At 40.0% G+C, this 20,471-nt stretch overlaps 1 protein-coding gene across 1 annotated transcript in view; it reads left to right on the forward strand.

Moving 5' to 3' along the window:
- Positions 1-20,471, forward strand: part of GPR156 (G protein-coupled receptor 156) — a 122,822-nt gene that overhangs the window by 24,803 nt on the left and 77,548 nt on the right. Inside the window, exons 2-3 of the mRNA XM_004606695.2 lie at positions 17,981-18,417; positions 18,632-18,768. Of these exons, the coding sequence (XP_004606752.2) occupies positions 18,322-18,417; positions 18,632-18,768 (233 nt within the window). The 5' untranslated portion in view covers positions 17,981-18,321. The remainder of the gene's footprint in view (positions 1-17,980; positions 18,418-18,631; positions 18,769-20,471) is intronic.

The following is a 20,471-nucleotide window of genomic DNA, read 5'->3' on the forward strand; positions in this document are numbered from 1 at the left end:
GGGGAGAAGAAATGAACAGAAACTTCTTCAAAAAAAGAAATTCAAATGGCCAAAAGGCACATGAAAAAATGCTTTATATTGCTAATCATCAGGGAGAGGCAAATCAAAACAACAATGAGATGTCATTTTATGCCACAGAAACTCGCACACATCAAAAAGAACAAGAACAACCAGTGCTGGCACGAATGTGGGGAGAAAGGGACTCTCATTCATTGTTGGTGGGAATGCCTACTGGTCCAGCCTTTTTGGAAAACAAAATGGACATTTCTCCAAAAACTAGAAATTGAGCTCCCATATAACCCAGCAACACCTCTTCTGGGAATAGATCCTGGAGATGCACGCACGCACACACACACACACACACACACACACACACACACACACACGTGTGCAAAAAAGGAAACCAAACAGTAGAAATGACATCTGCACTTATATGTTTATTGCAGCACTATTCACAATAGCCAGAATCTGGAAAAACAAACGAGTTCCTGAGAATGACTGGTTAAAGAAACTTTGGTACATCTACACAATGGAGTACTATGCAATTGTTAGAAAAGATGCAGTCATGAAATTTGCATACAAGTGGATGGCCATGGAGGGTATCATGCTAAGTGAAATGAGTCAGAAAGAGAGGGACAGACATAGAATGACTGCACTCATTTGTGGAATATAAAATAACATGAGACTAACAACTAAGGACAGTTGATAAGTGCCAGGAGGATTGCTCCACAGTTTGGAAGCTGGCCTTGTGTGTATAAAAGACAGTTGGGATGGAGAAAGGACCATTTAGTAAATGATGATTGAGGAATTTCTTAGGATGGGCGATGCCTGCTGAAAGTAGACTAAGGGCCAAACATGATGGCTTTTCAGTATCTATATAGCATACCATAATGCCCAAAAGTAGAGATTGAGGAATAAGAAAGGTGCCTGCCACAGAGGTAAGGGGTGGGATGGGGTGTGGGTGGTGAGAGGGATACTGGGAACATTGGTTTTGGAAAATGTGCACTGGTGGAGGGATAGGTACTCCATCATGACTGAAATTTAATCATGAAAGTTTGTAACTGTATCTCTCGGTGATTCAATAAAAAGAATATTGTTGCATATTAATGAGCACTCTGACATTTGTCACTAATTTTTATGGAAATCATGCATATATAATTTGCATAATAGTATTGCAGTGCTTTTTGGTTACTGCAACTCTGGGAAGTTGGTGAAGATTTTAGTAAGTTAGAGCTTAGCTATTTATTTTTAGCTATTTATTGCTTCTTCTTCTTTTTTAAAATTCCAAGCTCCAGTCCCTGGCAATAGAGTAGAATATTAACAAGTCCCTAGGATCCATCTAGAAGACAGCAGTGACTCAGCCCAGTTTGTGTGGTTTTGCCAGCATGTACATGAGAGTATAAAGAGAATCAACAAAACACATCAGGGCAGTTCTCTGAAAGAAGAGCTATTCCCTTAGTAGCCAGGAGAGGCTATTCCAGCCCTTTATCATGAATCAAACTTCCTGCTTCTCCCGCTTTTTAAAGGAGCATCTAGATGTCTTAAGGTTTGTTCCCAGGAGCCTAGTTTTTTTTTTATGCTATCTGTTCTAAACATCTTTGGGGCAGAAGAAGGAGAGGGTATAGGAGTAAAGTCCCTTACTTTGAATGCAGCCAAACCCTGGTTCAGTCCCCCAGCATCAGTGGTCCCTCAAGCACTGCCAACTGTGGCCTCCGAAAGCAACAAAACAAACAAATTAACATCTCTGGGTCTTTCTTGGCAAATATGTTATCATCACAACTATGCATCAGGCACCATGCTAGGAAACATGGTGTTGGCCAGTTCCCTATTGGAATCCTAGCTCTTAGCCCAGTGACTAACATATATATATTAGTGGACCAGTCAGCATTTATTAAACATGGTGTCTACTGCCAGGGATTTACAATTCATTGTTCTCACAAAATCTGATTTTAAACATAGTAGAAAGATCAATACTTTTTATGTAAGAAGAAACAATGAGTCAAAACTTAGGATTCTATTAGGAACTTTTGAGAGGCAAGGTGGATAACCTAATTATGTGCTGTAAGTCAAGTGTATAGCTGACTTATCTCTGTTGTAAAACTGAAAGAAGCTGGTATTTATTGACAGTGGCACAGGGAGAGTACAGTTACACAATCCCGTAAGTCAGTTGATTTAATCACTGAAAAAAGAAAACACTGTGAATTGTAAATAGCCTTGTTCTCACTTCATTGAGGAGGAAATAAGAATTAGAAGACTTAAGCATCTAACCTAAGAAATCACAAGTAGGACCAGAGAGATAGTATAGCAGATAGGATGTTTGCTTTACACATGGCTGACCCAGGTTTAATCTTGAGCACCCCATATGGTCTCCTCAGCCCACCAGGAGTGATCCATGAGTGCAGGGACAAGAGTGAGCCCTGAGCACTTCCTGGTGTGGCCCAAAAACCAATCCACTTGATGGTAGGCAAGTGAATTAAGTATTATCTTCTCTCCAACTCATCCACCTTTTACCCCTGCCAAGGGACACCCAGTGATTGCATTCTGGTTTTACAGGCCCTGAGGAGGGATGTGTGTCAAATGGCTGTCTCACCCTTCTATTCTCTTCTCATGTTAATCAACCTTCCTTGCAGGAAGGCCTTGTCTCTAGTACTTTGAATGATTCAGAAAACAGAAAAGTATGTGGAAAACTTAACTAGAGGAATTTCAAAGCCTTTAAGAGGGAATTCTTATCATCCCCCTCACTTTTGTAAGATAAGTTTGAGATTCTGAAGCAAATGAATTCTGTATATATTATCTTGGTTGGAGAATCAATGTAGAAGTTTCAAACTTTATGTTCTTTACTCTTCCACCATATTTCTTATCTTTCTTGGACTGGCTCCACAAACTTCTAACTATGACTTTAGAGCTGTTTCCCCAAAGATTCCGCCTTCTCTGGTTGCCCCCACTGGTCCCTCATATGTCTACACATTCAAATTAGATTTGACCTCTTCATCCAGCAATATACACATGGCCACTTTTCATTTTCCTTTATCCAAGCCCAGACCTTTGCCCCAGTTTTCCCAAATGGTGTAGAATGTCCATGATAGCTTCCTCTAAAGGTTTTAAAAACTGAACTTGGGAAACTTGTTTCTGTTCCTGTACTCAGCATCTGATCCTGTGCCTCCTAACCTCTGGTGGGACTTTTTTATCATCCATAAAATTAAGACATTTAGATTTTATGACTATTTGAGGTGCTTGAAGTTCTATCATTCTGAAATTCTACTTTGCCTGACTCGCTATCTGTTCCTATTCATGCTATCTGTTCCTATTTATGCACCCTAAACTTATGCTGTCTTAGAAAGCTTTCACATTGATGAGAGCTGAAAGTAGACTATAGACCGAACATGAAGGCCACTCAATACCTTTATTTCAAACTGCAACACCCAAAAAGAGCGAGAACAAAAAGGAATGCCCTGACACAGAGGCAGGGTGGGGTGGTGGGGGATAGGGTAGGGATGGTAAGAGGGATACTGGGATCATTGGTGGAGGAGAATGGGCACTGATGGAGGAATGGGTAAACGATCACTGTGTGAGTGAAATGCAAACACAAAAGTTCATAAGTTTGTAACTGTACATCACAGTGATTCACTAATAAAATTTTTTTAAAAATAAATAAATAAAAATTAAAAAGAAAGCTTTCACAGCTGTCATCCATCTTTTGTGGATGACATCCACCTTTTGAGGATCAATATGGTGTCTTTAGTAGAGGTTGAATCCCCTCTGCCCACCAATGCACTTGCCTACTGTCCCCGCAGAGAAAAGAGTTTATTCAGGGAATAGAAATGAATTTTATTATCAGTATAAGTAACCCATATTTAGGATATTTTCAAAATTGCTAATACAGCATTACATGATGCATTAAAAGGCAATTAAACTTTGTTTTGTATTCCCTGCTGTTTATAATTATCCATGTATTTTCTGCCTACATTAACATCACTAGTTCAACTACTTCAGATAATATTAGTGCCAAAAGAACTTTACTGTACAGGAGTGAAACGGACCCTCTGCGCCTAAAGACTTTGATTCCAGAGACCTTCTAACACATTTTGGCATCCAGTGCAGCTTCCTACAGCAATACACTGGGACTGTGAGCTGGGCTACAACCCCGCGCTGCCCGGGGATGGATCTTTCCTCTTCACCCTGTTTTTCTGCATGGAAAATGGCGGCAACAGCAATATCCACGTGTTGAGAGCCATCTTCTAAGACTCCTAACCCAGAGGTATACGGTTTTTACGCTTGGGGCTCCTAGGGAATCATGGGAAATGGGTGTAACTGGCACACCCTAGGCCCAGATAAATCCAGAGCTGCTGAGAGTTGAAACGGACCCTCTGCGCCTAAAGACTTTGATTCCAGAGACCTTCTAACACATTTTGGCATCCAGCACAGCTTCTTAGAGCAATGCACTGGGACTGTGAGATGGGCTATGCAGTTTCTGGCAGAATTTTCCCTGGACTTTATACAAAATTCCAAAACTGTGTGGCTGCAGTAGCAGCCGCGCAACTTAACACCTCTTAATTGTCAGCAATGTGAAACAGTTCCTTTTTTAGCAGGTCTGACTTTGGGGGGAAACTCCAAATAATAACAGTGAGTTTTTTGTTGAAATATTGAAGGTAGTCAAAGTAGCAGCCATTTCTCTAGACTGAACTAATCAACAGCCCCACGCCAGCCGATAAGAGGAAATATCCCTCTTTCCCGGTTGTTTCCCATTTTCAGGGAGAAACGCGGCTGGTGTCCACCATACTATGAGGCGCAGGAAGGGGGATGGGGAGAAAAGGAAAAGGAAAAGGAAAAAGAAAAAGAGTTATGTACTTGGAGCAGTGGGGGGGGGCTACATATCTCTTCATCCTAAGCAATGGAAAACTAATTATCAATTGCTTCCTTGGTAGTAGGGCTGTCCTTGGGGGGAAACTCCAACAACAATTGTGAGTTTTGTGTTGAAATATGGAATGTAATCAAGGTAAAGAGAAAATGAAGTGAAATTCATCAGTTATGCAGTTGGGGGTGGGGGGACAGGGGCGGGAGGTATACTGGGGTTTTTGGTGGTGGAATATGGGCACTGGTGAAGGGATGGGTGTTTGAATGTTGTATAACTGAGACATAAGCCTGAGTACTTTGTAACTTTCCACATGGTGATTCAATAAAAATATAAAATTAAAAAATTAAAAAACAAACAAGCAAAAAAACAAAAGAACTTTACTGTACAACTTGAAAGTGGTGGTGATGGTGGTTTGAATACATCCATCACAAATGATCTAATACATGTGATTCTGTTCTTTCTTGTTTGGTGTGTTAAGGTACTTGAAGCTGAGGTACTTCTAGATTTTATCTATTTGCTTTCAGTGGACAAACTCAAACATCCCTATTACTCCAAGTGTCCCTTCTGCTTTGTGTAAAACATCTATAAGCATGAAAAAAAATAAAGAGATGAGGAAATTGGACAGAAGAAAAAGGAGTATAGGATAACAAAGTGATCCAGAGGTACCAAATACTGTTCATTGCAATAACTCACACATTTCCCAGACACAGAAAAAGTCAAACAAAAAACAGCACAATTCTAGGAAAGTTTCGTTTTTCTCAGTATTTGAGGGGAAGATAAATACCAGGTCCTCTCAGAAAGTTCAGTGTTGTTGACTACACCCATAATGCATTAGACACAGTGCTAAATCCATTCGATTCTTCAGTAAGCACTTATTGACTGCTTATTATGTGCCAAATATGTTTCAGTGCATTGCATAGTTTTTGTTTTGTTTGTTTTTGCTGTGGGATTTTGGGGGCAGGGGGTTGAGGGGGTTGTAGTGGTGGTCTCAGACCCAAGGCTTCACACATACAAGGGAAGTGCTTAATCCCTGAGACACATTCCTTACCTCTTATCACCCCTTTTCACTGTTCTTTGGTCATTGGGAGTCTCTTGACTTCAGTATTCTGTAGATGCTGATATATATATTTTTAATATGATTGCTTTCAGTGTAAAGTAGTTTGAGAGATCACAATCTAGACACTTACAGTGTTACTGTTATTGGGATGCAGTTAAGTCTCAGGTAAGAGACTAGAAAATAACAATTTTTTTGTAGGGGGCCATATATAGAACTACATAGGGGCTACAACCTGCTGTGTGCTCAGAGGTTGCTCCTGGCAGTGCTTAGGGAACCATTTAGTACTAGAGATCAAACATGGGCCTCCTACATGGAAAGCATGTACTCAGCCTATTGAGCTGCCTCTTGTTCCAAACAGGTTTTAGAAAGAAAAATAAATCTTGAATTCATATTGATATTTCTCATTTAATTTAAAGGGAATGGGTTTTTATTTAGTGAATTTATTTTATTTTATTTTATTTTTGTTTTTTTGATACTCCAGGCAGTGCTCAGGGCTTACTTCTTGTTGCGTGAAGGTGCCAGGAATTGAGCCCTAGTCAGCCACATGCTAAGGCAAGTTCCTTACCCTCTGTATTATCTCTCTGGCTCTCAGACATTCCTAGATTTTAACAACCAATATATTTTCAAAAACAGAAAACTTTTTCAGGGAGTGGGCATACTGGAGAGTTAGAAGAGAGGGACTGGAATGACTATCCGAGGCATTGATGCTTAATATGGGGAACTTTTTGGCCTATGTCCCACCACCGCTGCCATGTCAGCTGGCATAGCCTTGCTCAAGAGAGTCATAAATAAATCTTGAAAGAGATCCACTAGTCACAAAATTTCTCAGATACCTGTTCCCAGCTTAAACTTTGGGGTGCTCTCAGAGAGGGTCGGACCTGCTCCCATCCAAACGAAGCCCACACCCCAAATCCATGCCAGACTGCCCAGTTAAATATTTGGAATTTTCTGGAGTGAATGCAGACTTGAGGGGTGGTTGGGAAAATGAAGCCAGTGGTGGAGGGAAGGTGACAGTAGTGGTGAGATTGGTGTTGGAATATTGATTGTCTGTAACAAATCATGATGAACAACTTTGTAAACCATGGTATTTAAATAAAGTGTGTGTGTGCGGGGGTGGCGGAATACTGGGAACTTTCTGTGATTTTATTTCTACATACTTCTGATTATTTTCTTTCTTGTTCTTTCCTGGATTAAAAATATATTAATTAATTGGGGCTGGAGTGATAATACAGTGGATGAAGCACTTGTCTTGCATACCGCAGATTCAGGTTTGATTCCTGGCATCTCATGTGATCCCCTGAGCACTGTTAGGAGTAATTTCTTAGTGCAGAGCCAGGAATAACCCTTGGGTATCACCAAGTGTCACCCCTAACTCCCTAAAAATATTAATTAATAGTGCCATATTAAATATTGCTATATATTAAGGCAATTCTTCCCCAGTGACTGAAATCCGAAAGTCTAATAGAATTATATTCAACAGGGAAGGTTCTGTATATGGTATAGGTGGTCTAAAATGGAAACTATAAACCCTCATTGAGAATTTGATAACTCTGAGAAATCGCTGAAAGAAAAACAGCAAGGGTTTAGAGAAATAAGTACAGCGGGTAAGCTGCTTGCCTTGCATGCATCGGACCCTGGTCAGTATCGCATGTGATGCCCCATGTCTTCCAGGAGTGATCCCTGTACACAGAGCCAGAAGTAAGCTCTGAGCAAGCAATCTTTGTGTATTGCTGGGTGTGGCCCTAAAAAACAAACCCAAACGAAGGAAAACAGAAAATCCTCTTAAAAATTTACTTTGCTTTGTTGATAATTGTCAGAAGACTGTGGAGTTTTTTTTTTTTTAACTATTGCTAATACTACCAATTCCTTAAAACAACAAATGAGAGATTAATATGGAAATCTGTCATAATTTTCAGTATTAAAACAGCATTTTTCAGGTTTATGGGGCCAAACATGGCAGCCTCATTTAAAACTGCTTCACCACTCCTAACATTTCCCAAATGCTCTTGTCTTAATTTCTTTCCCTCTCTTGTCCTTAACATATTCAAGATATTATGTATTCTGTCCACTGATTAAGTGTTTGACTCCCTTCACTGTGATAGATTCCACTGTGGTAGTGGGCTTTCTTTTGTCTTACAAGGACCCCAAACAGTGCCTATCACATTGTTGGTACTCAAAAATGAATTTGACAAATGATGGAACTCTAGCTTCATGGTTTTTAGAGGAAAAGGGGCTGAAGTTCTGCTCTACTGTTTATCTCATCACTTCATAGCCCTGGAAACCATTTGGGACTCAGCTTTAGTTTTAATAAAATTTAATACAAATAAAATTTAATACAGGCACCAAATCAACTGGCAAGTGACGATGAACCAAGTGAATTCTATTTGAAAATAAAGAATGTAAGTGATATATCAAAGGAGAAATAGAGTATATGTGATTTTTCAATAGGTACATCCTTATAACCATAACTTTATTGGGGTTACCTCCCTGTGCTTCTGGTACTCCAGTGATTCTTATGTTGTTCCTCTTGAAGTCATCCCCAAGGACTCTGATTCGCTCCATAGCCATTTTGATGTCTTTTGCCATTATTTGTTGTTGTCTGTAAGCTTTGTGTAGCTCATCTTTAAGCTCACTGATTCTGTCTTCAGCTGTAGCCATTCTACTGTTGAGGGCACCTACTGAGATTTTTCATTCATCTACCAATTCCTTTACTTTTGTGACTTCTGTTCGTAGCTTTGAAATTTCTGCTCTCATTTCTTCCTGCATTTTTTTGGTGGACCATTCCAATGCTTCATTTATATCCTCCCTTAATTTATTGGATGTCAGGTCCATGGTTGCTTGGAGTACGTCGACTCTCCTCAAGATTTCCTCTCTGAATTCTTTATCTGAGAGGTCTAGATGTGAGTAGCCCCTGTTGAGGTTTCTGGAATCTTTTCTTCTTCCTCTCTTTGTGGAGGGGATTTTCGCTGTTTCTTCATATTGTTGTGGAAGTGTAGAGTTGGAACCTTGTGGTTGTCTGTTCCTATTCCCTCTCGCCTCAGGAGGAGGGGGGCTCTGGTTGTGCTATTGCTGATGGCAGCCTTGTTCCTATTCTAGAGTTCTTCCTTACTCTCAGGCCCTCCTCCCGATTGATGTGGGACCTCTAGTGAAGGCTTAAGACTATGTTCTCTTTTCGAAGGTTTTGCGCAGCGTCTATTATTCACTGATAGTTTTTGTGATGTTAGAATAAGTTAATGGGCTATTTGGTATAGAGTGATTGAGATGGCTAGGGTGATTTTCAAAGAAACAGACTATACCTATTATGCTAAAGCAAAAATAATAAGGCTGCTGCTCCGGCAGGAGCCCAGGCCCCTTTTAAAACCACGCCCCCTAAGATACAGTATCCTCTTGGGCTGGACGGATGCTGGATGACCCAGGCCAGACCAGTGGCATGGGAACCAGCAGGGACCTGGGAGGTGGGGTTCGGGGAGTCTGTAACCACAACTTTAAACAAGGGTCCGAGGAAATAGCCCAAGCAGTAAGGTACCTGCCTAGGATGTTTGTGGCCGAGTTCAATTGCTGGCATCACATGCCCCTGCCCCTCTGTACCCAATGTGTGGTCCTGTAAAAAGTGTAATAAGAATCAGGGAGACAGCTTTGGGAACAGGTGGCATATGCCTAGCAGGCCTCCTGGCTTGATCCTTGAGCACCGTCTGGATGGCCTTGATGACTCCTACAACTTAAAGTAAGTAGCACAGCATTGCCAGACATAAGCATCATACTGTTGGGTCATTTTGACTGTGTATCACTGGGAGTGGCCCCTGTTGCCCTATGAACTAATTGGGAGGTCAAAAAAATATAATCAAGGCATATATATATAACTGGGGGTAAATTTACCCACATATTTTCTAGCATTGACACCCTTCCCAGATTTTCTAATTTTATTCGAAAAGATAGGTACTATCAAATATAATTTAATTAATATTAGTCATAAAAATTCCTTTTATTTCTAATCATATTGATGCTATCTTCAGCATTCAATTAAATAGTACTGATTTCGGTGAACCAAGGTGGGATCTGCACCCTCCCCAGCCTGAGGTCCCAGTAAGACAAAGTGAAGCCTGGTGGCTGGATTCTGCAGTGTTTCATTGTCAGAACCACCTGCCCTGCTAGGTACTACCCCCTCAAGCCATCAGTCTAACATCTTAAACTCAGATTCCTAACCACACAACAACACACAATAAACGACTCCAAACTGCAGACGTTGCAATGGTGAAGCAATGCAGGAATCCTCAGGGCTTAGTGAGTAAAGTTGCTAGCCTAGATGACCCAACCAGTACTAATCAGCTATATAATCTCTCTGACAAGGAATTTAGAATGGAACTGTTAAGGATGCATAAGGAGCTCAAAGAAACAATGGAACACACTGCCAATAAAACACAAGAGGATATGAGAACTGAAATGAGGAAAATACAAAAAAAATACAAACAGAAATGACAGATATGTAAAACTTGTTTAGTGAAATGAAAAACTCACTGGAAAGCATCAGCCGCAGAGTAACAGATGCTGGGGACAGAATCATTGAGCTCCAAGATGAGGTGCAGAGGATCTCCAAACAACAGTAGAAGATGGAAAAGAGCCTCAAAATAAACCAACTGGTAACAAGAGAACTTTGGAATATAGTCTATAGGAATAACATAAGAATCATTGGGGTACCAGAGGGGCAGGAAGAAAACCCTTATGAAGGAGCAACTGCCAAAGCCATCATTGCTGAAAAGTTCCAAGAGCTGAACAGTACATGCATCCAGATCCATGAGGCCCAAAGGGTACCAGCTAAAATAAATCCAAATAAAAATACTCCAAGACACATCGTAATCAGAATAACTAAAACCACAGACAGAGATGAAATACTGAAAGCAGTAAGATCAAAGAAGGAAATTACTTTCAAAAGAGCATCCTTAAGATTTACAGCAGACTTCCCAGAAGAAACCTTCCGGGCCTGAAGACATTGGTGATATGTAGTTTAAAAATGTGCACTGGTGGAGAAATGGGTGTTCCATCATTGTATGGCTAAATATCAAACATGAAAGCTTTGTAACTCTGTCTCATGGTGATACAATTAAAAAGAAAGTAATGTGGAGTTCATGCCCAATTCAGTCAACTTAATCAATGGCTGAAAAATAGCAGTACTCCTACATTATTAAAAATAAAATTTAAACGAGCTTGCAGTGACTGGTGTGCAGGAGATCTCGGGATGGGGGGGTGTTACCAGTGCGCTCTCCGCCCAGACGAGAACTGGAGCAGCTGCACATGAATGGCTCCTCTGCTCCTAAAAGACCATGATCCTGGAGGCCTACTAACTACTTTCGGCACCCAGTGGCTTCTTACAGAAATGCCTCTAGACTGTGAACTGAGCTGCGACCCCATGCCGACCTGGGAGGGGAAAGGTTTTGCTCTCTTGGCCTTTCCTTTCCGCTGTGGCGGCAGCAGCAGTGGTGGCCGCGTGGTGAGCCCACTAACCGAGGTACAAACTTGCAGTGACTGGCGCGAGGGAGATCTCGGGATGGGGGACGTTACCGGCATGCTCTCCGCCCAGATGAGACCCGGAGCAGCTGCACACAAACAGCAAATCTGCTTCTAAAAGACCATGATCCCGGAGGCCTACTAACTACTTTCAGCACCCAGCGGCTTCTTACAGAAATGCTTTTAGACTGTGAACTGAGCTGTGACCCCATGCCACCCTGGGAGGGGAAAGGTTTTGCTCTCTCAGCCTTTCCTTTCTGCAGTGGCAGCGGCGGTGGCAGCAGCGGTGACTGCATGGCGACCACCATTTATAGAGCCCACTAACTTGAGGTACGAGCTTGCAGTGATGCAATTCTGGCAGAAATTTCTCTGGACTTAATTATTAAAATACCAGAAATCCAAAACTGCGTGGCCGCAAGCGGCCGCGCAACCTTATATACTCTTTATTCTCAGCAATGTAAAACAAATTATCAAATGATGTCTTTTCAGCAGGTTTGATTGTTGGGGAGAAATTCCAAATAATAATAGTGAGTTTTCTGTTGAAATATTGAATGTAATCAAAGTATAGAGAGAGTAAAGTGAAGATCATTAGCCACACAGGTGTGTGGGGGTGGGTGGGATGAGAGGTATACTGGGGGTTTTGGTGGTGGAACGTGCACTGGTGAAGGGATGGGGGATTGATCATTGTATGACTAAGACTTAAACCTGAAAGCTTTGTAATTTTTTTCATGGTGATTCAATTAAAAAAAGTTTCTTTTTAATTAAAAATTAAAAAAAAATCTTTTCCTTATAAAAAAAAAACCCAAAAACCTCAATAAAATGAATGCCTCACCAAGAATACTTTACCCAGTCTGACTCTTATTCAGATTTTCGGGAACAAACACAACCCACAGATAAACAACTTGGGACTTCATAGACTCAAAACCACTGTTACAAGAACTAAATGGCTTACTTTAAGATGAGACAAGCCCCACAAATACACCAAATTCCTGCAGAAAGATGGAACAAAACCACATAATAATAATCTCTCAAAATCAGTGGTCTAAGTGCGCCAATTAAGAGACACAGTGGCAGGATGAATTAGAAAATTGAACCCAACACTCTGCTGCCTGCAAGAGACACATTTGTACAGCCAGAGCAAACATAGATTTAAAGTTAAGACTGGAAAACAATTCTTCAAGCGAACAACCCTCTCAAATAAAGCAGGAGTGGCCATACTAATATTAGATGACATAGACGTCAGACTGAAGAAGGTTATAAGAGACAGTGAAGGTCATTTCTTAATGATCAAGGGATCTGTATATCAGGATGATCACACACTCCTAAATGTGTATGTACCAAATGAAGGACCAGTAAAATACTTAAAAGAACTGCTAATAGACTTGAAGAGAAACATCAATAGCAACACAATAGTAGTTGGAGTCTTCAACACCACTTTGTCATCTCTTGATAGGTCAATTAGACTAAAGCTCAGCAAGAATATACTTTATTTGAGGGAAGAAATGGAAGAGTTTATATATATATATATATATATGCAAATTTGGTTTAGCATCCCCCAAAAGGTGAATACACATTCTTCTCCAGTGCATGTAGGACATACTTCATGATAGAACACATGCTGGGCCACAAAGCATACCTCCATAAAATTAAGAGGGTAAGAGGATAGAAGTTGTATCAATGATCTTTTTAGACCACGATGCACTGAAAATAGAAGTTGTCACACACAGAAAAAGAGAATCAAATGAAACACCTGAAAATTAAACAGCTTGCTATTGAACAACCAATAGAGAGGAAATCAAAAAGGAAATCAGAAGATTCCTGGAAATAAACAGTACTGAAAACATGAGCTACTAAACTTGTGAACCTTTATTTTATGTTTATTTTAGTTTTTTAATTGAATATCCATGAGTTAGACCATTACAAATCTGTTCATGATTGGGTTTCAGTCATACAATGATCCAACACCCTCCCTCTACAGTGTGCATTTCCCACCACCAATGTTCCCTGTTTGCTTTCCACCCATTCTTCAACACCCCAACACCACGGCCCCCACCCACCCCACCCCTGCCATCTGCCTCTGTGGCAAACGCTTATCTTTTTTCTCTCTCTCCTTTTGTGCACTATGGTTTGCAGTACAGGTACTATGAGGTCATTATGTTGGTTTAGGGTGTTCAGTATTTTAATTGAGAAGGTAAAGCTGGTGTAGCTTTTTAACTGGGTATGGATATGACTGCTGAGACTTTTGGATGTACAGGGAGATGGGGATAGGTAGCTCATCCTAACCTCCACTGTAGCACTGTAGCACTGTTGACCTGTTGTTCATCGATTTGCTCGAGCTTAAGCAAGCACCTAACCCTCCAAAGCCTGAAAATTTCAGTCACAAAACATGCATATCTGAATTTTCAACAGGTTAATGTATATGGATATGGGAAGTTTGGTGGATGCACTTTGTCATTGGAGGAGCATGGCAGAATTACTTTTTGTGCCATGGATTTCCTTCTGATTTTGTTGTCTCACTCTTACCCTTTCTGAAGTATTACTCTCCACTCAATTACCCCAATCACAATATTTATTTCCTAATGACTAAGCCATACACTAGACAAGATTTCTCTAGCTCCTTATGTATAAATCTCCAAAAATGTTGGAATTGAATGCCTTCCCCATGGTGGAGTCAACATTATGATATATAACTCCTACACTGAATATCTGTGGATTGAAGAGAAGGTTAACACTCAAAATTCTAGACCAGTGAGTTCAGTTTGTCCAATAAAAGTATGGAAGTATATTCAGAAATTTATCTCCAAAAATTTATGTTCAAATGGACATCCACTTGGTCTTAGAATTGTCAGCCTGTCTTGGGTTCATACTGTCCAGGATTTTTCAAACTTAACAACTTAGTTGATATTTGGAGATGAATAATTTTTCTTGTTCAAACCATTCCATGAATTACAGAATGTTTAGCAGTACTCTGGTCTCTTCCTACTAGAATCAATAGTTCTGTTATCCTAATTTTGACAACAAATGTCTCTAAACATTGCAAAATGTCCTCTGAAAGTGTAAAATCAACTGAGTTGAGAACTATTGGTGCATGATGGTGTCCCCCACTGCAGGGCATTACAAGGAGGAAGTGCAGCTCCAGGAAGTACACATGAAGAATCCCAACAGGCCATTGGTGTCTTCTTAGTCCAAATTATCTGCTTCATGTTGTGTATCTACTAGGAGGATACTGACCTTGGAAGTAAACTCCTGCATTCAAGCTCTGTCCCTGCAGATTTGGACAAATCTCTCCTCATCTCCACACCTATGTTCCCTTATTTGAAAATGAGGAATGGTGTTGTTGTACTTCATAGACACTATTGTAGTGAAAATGAAATAAGGTTATAACATATTAACACACATACACATATACTCGTTGTACTTCCATATTAAGTGCACACACATACTTAATGATAGTTGAAATATAAATGTGCTTATTTGCCAGTATGATGAAAAGAACCAAGTAGAAAAGAAATATCTTCTTGAATCCATCATGATTATAGTCTTTGTGTATTATGGTATTGTTTTATGCTAGAAGGCACAATATGGGATATTTGGATTTAAAGTTTTATTATTATTATTATTATTTTTGCAGACCAAGTCTTCTTTAATTCCATGATCAATAGCATTGGAGGCCCTCTGTATGACAGGTAAAATTGTCTTGTTCCTTGAGCTGCTTACTTTTTAAAAACTCCTTAATTTTTGTAAAAAATACAAACATGCTCCCGCACAGGAGGTGATGTGATGTGTGTTGTTCGAGGGCTCTCGGGACGGCTCTCTCTCTTTTGCCGCTATCATTCAGTGCTCTCGAGGCTGTGTATGGACCGGATTGGGATGGTTCCTCCTTTGGCTCTGCTTCTGTGTGTGCCGCTGTGCCCTCTTCTGTCTGTCTCTTTATTTCTGTCTCTGTCTCTGTAGTCTCTCCTCTGGTCTCTTCCGACCTCTCTCTGTCTCTGTCATCTCTCCTCTGGTCTCTTCCGATCTCTCTTCTTCTAATCTCTCTCTCTGGAGCCCTTCTGCTTCAGTCTCTGGAGCCTCACTCACTCTCACTTCTGACTCTGACTCTTAATTCTCACTCACTTTGTGCTCTTTTTTTGCCCTGCTTCTGGCTCTGATGACTCCCTGATTCTCTTTCGCTCTGTGCTCTGCTTCTGTGTCTTCTCCCTTGCTTCTGTGTCTTCTCCCTGCTTCTGTGTCTTCTCCCCTTACTCCTCTTACAGTCTTAGTTTGTATAGCAATCACATAGGGTGGTGACAGGAAGGTGGGTTGAACATTAACAAATCAACAAAGAGGGGTAAGACCCACTCCTCCAGGAGATTAACAAAATCTTATCTAAGGGTATTACTCTAGATTACTAGGAGATCCACTTAAAGGAAGGATCCCATCCAGAGTGTGTTACTTTCTTCTTTCCCCAGCTATTAATCCATTTAATTGGTTGTAGTAAATCTACTTCTAATATTTCTAGCAATCATTCTGTATGAGCACAGTAAGAGATATATCAAACTTAAAGTTGGTTCTTCCTGAGGACATTCACTATATATTCCAGATCACAGTCCTCAGGCCAGGTTACTCTTCCCAACCCCAGCAGGTTTAGTCTCATTGTTGCTTTTGGATCATGACAGCATTTGTCTGTGACCACATTCTCAACTTATAGTTGAGTATTGTGGCGCTTTGGCCTGGCCCATTTCGATGCTGTGGTAGCTCACAGCTTGCCCTGGGTCCATTCCATCCCTTGTCGGGACCCTGCTTTAGGGGAGCTAGGAACTAAGGGCAACTGAGTCGAGAAAGCAGATGCCCAGGAGTAAATATTATTGGAGTCAATTAGCTCCCAAGTTATGAAGCATAATATTAACTGTTTTCCTGTGTTCATACAGAAAGAACATTGCTTTTAGGTAAACTAAGTTCCCTGCAGCAAGGCTAAAAGGCAAACCCAATGTTACCCTACAGATTTTTAAAAAATTCTGTTTTGTTTCATGTTCACACCTGACTGCTGAAGTCTTACTCTAGTGCTGCACTCAGGGATCACATCTGAGGGGCTCAGGAGACCTCAGTATCCCACATTTTAAAAAAGGGGGAGAGGATCTCTTCAGAAATTAAAATTTTAACTACATTAAAAAGATTCCTATAGCTATGTTTAAGTATTTATTATTATTACTATTATTATTATTATTTGCATTTTGTAATCTGACAAGAGTGTATAAGAATTTATATGTCTTATCAGGAGATAGTGGCTTTTAGTTCTCTTGGGGTTTCATTGTAATGAACCTGGTAAATTATTCAGGAAAAGACAAGAAGCTAATGACTGGGTAGCACCTGGTGTTATATTGTTCATGCCCGAGCATGCAGAGTGCAGATATGGCACTCTACACCTGTCACTGTTCAGGGTTAGATAGGAGTCATGTGTTCAATGACTTGAAATAATAACAGATAGTATTTATTCTTCCAGTTTTACTGCACAATAAAAAAAACACTACTAAGTTTTTCAAAAACACAAAGTAGAAGTGGCATTCTCTTTTAAATTCCCTTTGGTAAAATCACAAAACTGTCTTCTCTATTACAGGATGGATTACTTTAAAGAAATAGGGGCCTGTGTATCTTTCCTAGCAGGGCTAATTTGAGCCTTTGCTTCATGTCTTTTGTTCTGCCATGCAGAGCTTCTTTGTAGAGCACAGTGTTTATTTTGCAGACATCTTCTTAGAGAAACAATTCTATCCTCTGTAGTCACTCTGTGGGAATTCTTAGAGCTTATCAGTTTTTTTTCTCCCTGTAGAAGTTCCTACAATAACAAATATTTTGTTATAATGTTGATGAAAGCAAAAACATCCGTCCATATCAAACTAAATGATGTTATTCAAGGACCTGATTTCAATACATGTCATTTCACTTAAAATCATAGTTTACTATAAACTATCACACATTATGTGAGAATTTACCTTAGTAAACTAATAGTTTGAAACAAACAAAATTTTTAGCAAAGCACTTGTATATCCTTTTCTTGACTTCAGCTGACTAGACACAAAATATTTGCCCTCACCAAGAGAACAAGAGTTAGAGTGAGCAGCAGACACTGCCTGTGGACAGTGGAACCTGGGCCCCTATACCCCAAATCAGCCAGAGCTTAAGCCACAGATTGTGTGGGAGGTTCACAGAGGGATAAGGGACTTCCCAGGAGGGACAAAAAAGGAAGCCATATTTAGACAAATCTCTCACATGTCTAAATACAGATTTTACAAAACTGGACCATACAAAGGGTCTTAAAGGAGACTCTAGAGCTTCACACTTATGATTTGTTAGAAGCGATTGACTTGGTTTTTAATGTATTAGTTGTGACAAGTTTAAAATATATTTAGGTTTTTATTAAACTTTGTTTATATTCAATATATTTGATAAAACATATCAAATTACAACTGTGTAGTAAACATATAAAATATTTTGAAACCCCTGTATAGTGACACATTTACGTATATATGTTTTGTGTATATATGTGTGTGCATAGTTTATTAACAGCTTTTACTTTTCTTGTCTTCCAGGCCCATGTGAAAGTACTTGGAGCCATGACTGCCATCTGGTGGCAAGACCATCACTTTGTGTAACTTAATGGTTACTGAGATGCCCACTCCTGAATCTCATGGTCTGTGTGGTGAGAGTCTGCATGGTGTCTGATGCAGGACCCTAGTGGGACCCTAGTGGGACGTGCCTTCACATCCATCTAAATGGGTTGTTCCATATTCTGAGCCAGAAGCTGGCTCCAAAATGGCACCTCTGAAGAGATTTGAATTGCTTTTGTGTTTTTGTCAAAGGTTACTAGCAGGTAACCTCCCAGCAGGTAGCTAAGACTGTGATTAAGCACTCCAGAGGAACATGTAATGACATGGAGCCTGAAATAAACTGCTCTGAATTATGTGACAGTTTCTCTGACCAGGAGCTGGATTGGAGACCCCTTCATGATGTCTGCAGGACAACAATTGTAAGTGTGCAGTCATGGGGTGCCAGGGCTGCTTGTATTGTCTATGTTGTTGTTATTGTTATTTTTTTGGTGTTAGTGGTGTTGGTTAAGGTGGTGGCAAGGAGCAGGAGGAGGAGCACAAAGAAATGCTCTGGCAGCTTTAGTGATGATGGGCAGTTGATGTTTGATTTATATGAACCTTTGTTCCTAATAGATTCCCTGTTCTGTCCCCCAGACTTCTTCACACCACAGCAATAAGAACATTTCTTCATTATCTCCTGTACTCTTGGGAATTATTTGGACTCTTCTCAGCTGTGGACTTCTTCTCATAGTCTTCTTTCTTGGCTTCACAATTTACTGCAGGAAGAACAGGTAAGCAACCCCTAGGCGAGTGTGTTATCTCCTATAACCTAAAGTAGAGGTCTTCAACTGCTAGCTTGTGGGCCCGTGCTGGTCCACAAGTTTAGAAAAGTTGAAAACTTTGGCTTTATGGACTTGTATGCAGGACAGGTACTAGTCCACAGGTACAAAATGGTTGAAAAACACTGACTTAAATCATAAAACTCAGAGTGAGGGCCAGGGAGACAGTTTAAAGAGCTGGTGCATATTTGGATGTGGAAACCTTGAATTCAATCTCTAGTACTTCATGGACCCCACACACTACTAGATATGAATCTGGTAGGCCCCAGTACTGATGGGCCTAATAATTCAACTCTCCGTCTGGCATAGTCAGGGTGAGGCTCCTAGGCCTCCTGAGCACTGCTTGGGAGTTCTCTTCCCTTAAATAAAACAAAACAAAACAGACTTCAAATTGTTACTTCTATTTTCACATCTGGAGATACCAGCTCCTATAGCTGGCGCCTCATTTTGTGGCATTAAACTTTGTTAAATATATTACCTTGAGATCATTTTTGGTCCTGCAATATGATTTCCTCTTGAAAATGAGAAAGATCTAGTTCATCATTTTGCTTTTACATGAATATCCTAAGGGAATGAAGTCTTCATAAAGGAGAGTATTGTCCAAAGAAGATAAAGATTTAAAATCAGACATAATGCAGTGAAATATTTCAAAGAAAAATTAACGTTTGTGGATGACTCAGTTGGAACCAGTCTCTGTGGCTGAATGTTTCTTCTGTATGAATAGTGAAGTCCTACAACCAGTCTAGCTACACTAGACAATAAATATTGTCTGGTTGAAAAGTCATGGGCATATCAGGGTAAGTATCTATGGTTCACAGAACTGGCAAAAGAAACAAAGGACAACTTTTAGCTCAAGTGATTTCCAGAATCTTGTCTTCACCATTATTCAATCATGACTGTAGGTAGTGTGGTTACCCCAGTGTGTTTTCATTCTGTTCATCAGATACACTAAAGCCCATTTCAAAGTCTTTGGCTTGCTGTACTGTTGCTTTATAATCTTCAGAATAGTGTTTTTTTCTCATCTTAAAATTTTTGGCTCAAACATCACCTCTTTGGAGAAGCCTTATTGGATCTTCCTATCTAAGTGAACAATTGGGGACTTGTCTGTTATGCTTACGATAGTCTCAAACAGACTCTGAAACATATGGATGCTCAGTAAATTTCAGTGATCCTAGGGATAGGGGGATTTAAATCCCAATGGTGGCTGCTGCTGAAATGATTAGGAAAAGCACTTATTGCATGATTAGGGAATTATTTAGTATATTGTCTTTTCAAGTGCATGCAACAAATTTCTATAATATAGATTAATACTCAGTTGGCAAATTTAAAATAATGGCATTATTGGTTCATCTCTTACTCCACCTAGCTAATCAATGTTTTATAGCATTCATAAGCAAGCTTTCTTAGAAGAAAGGCTTACGCTATGATATTGTCCTCTTTCACTGCAAAGAGTAATTGGTGTAATGACTTCAAGAACTGAAATATTTCAGCTGAAGTTGTAGGAATAGATGTTGAAGTTTAAAAAAAAAGGACATTTCCTTTGTGTTTGAAAACAACTGGTTGTTGAAAAAAGTACGTATCAAGGTTGTTGTTTTTTTTTTTTACATTTTAGACAATGTTTTCTAAAGGACATAATTTTTTTTTTGCATTTTATA

The sequence above is a fragment of the Sorex araneus genome, chromosome 2, assembly GCF_027595985.1.
Source record: "Sorex araneus isolate mSorAra2 chromosome 2, mSorAra2.pri, whole genome shotgun sequence".
NCBI lineage: Eukaryota > Metazoa > Chordata > Mammalia > Eulipotyphla > Soricidae > Sorex > Sorex araneus.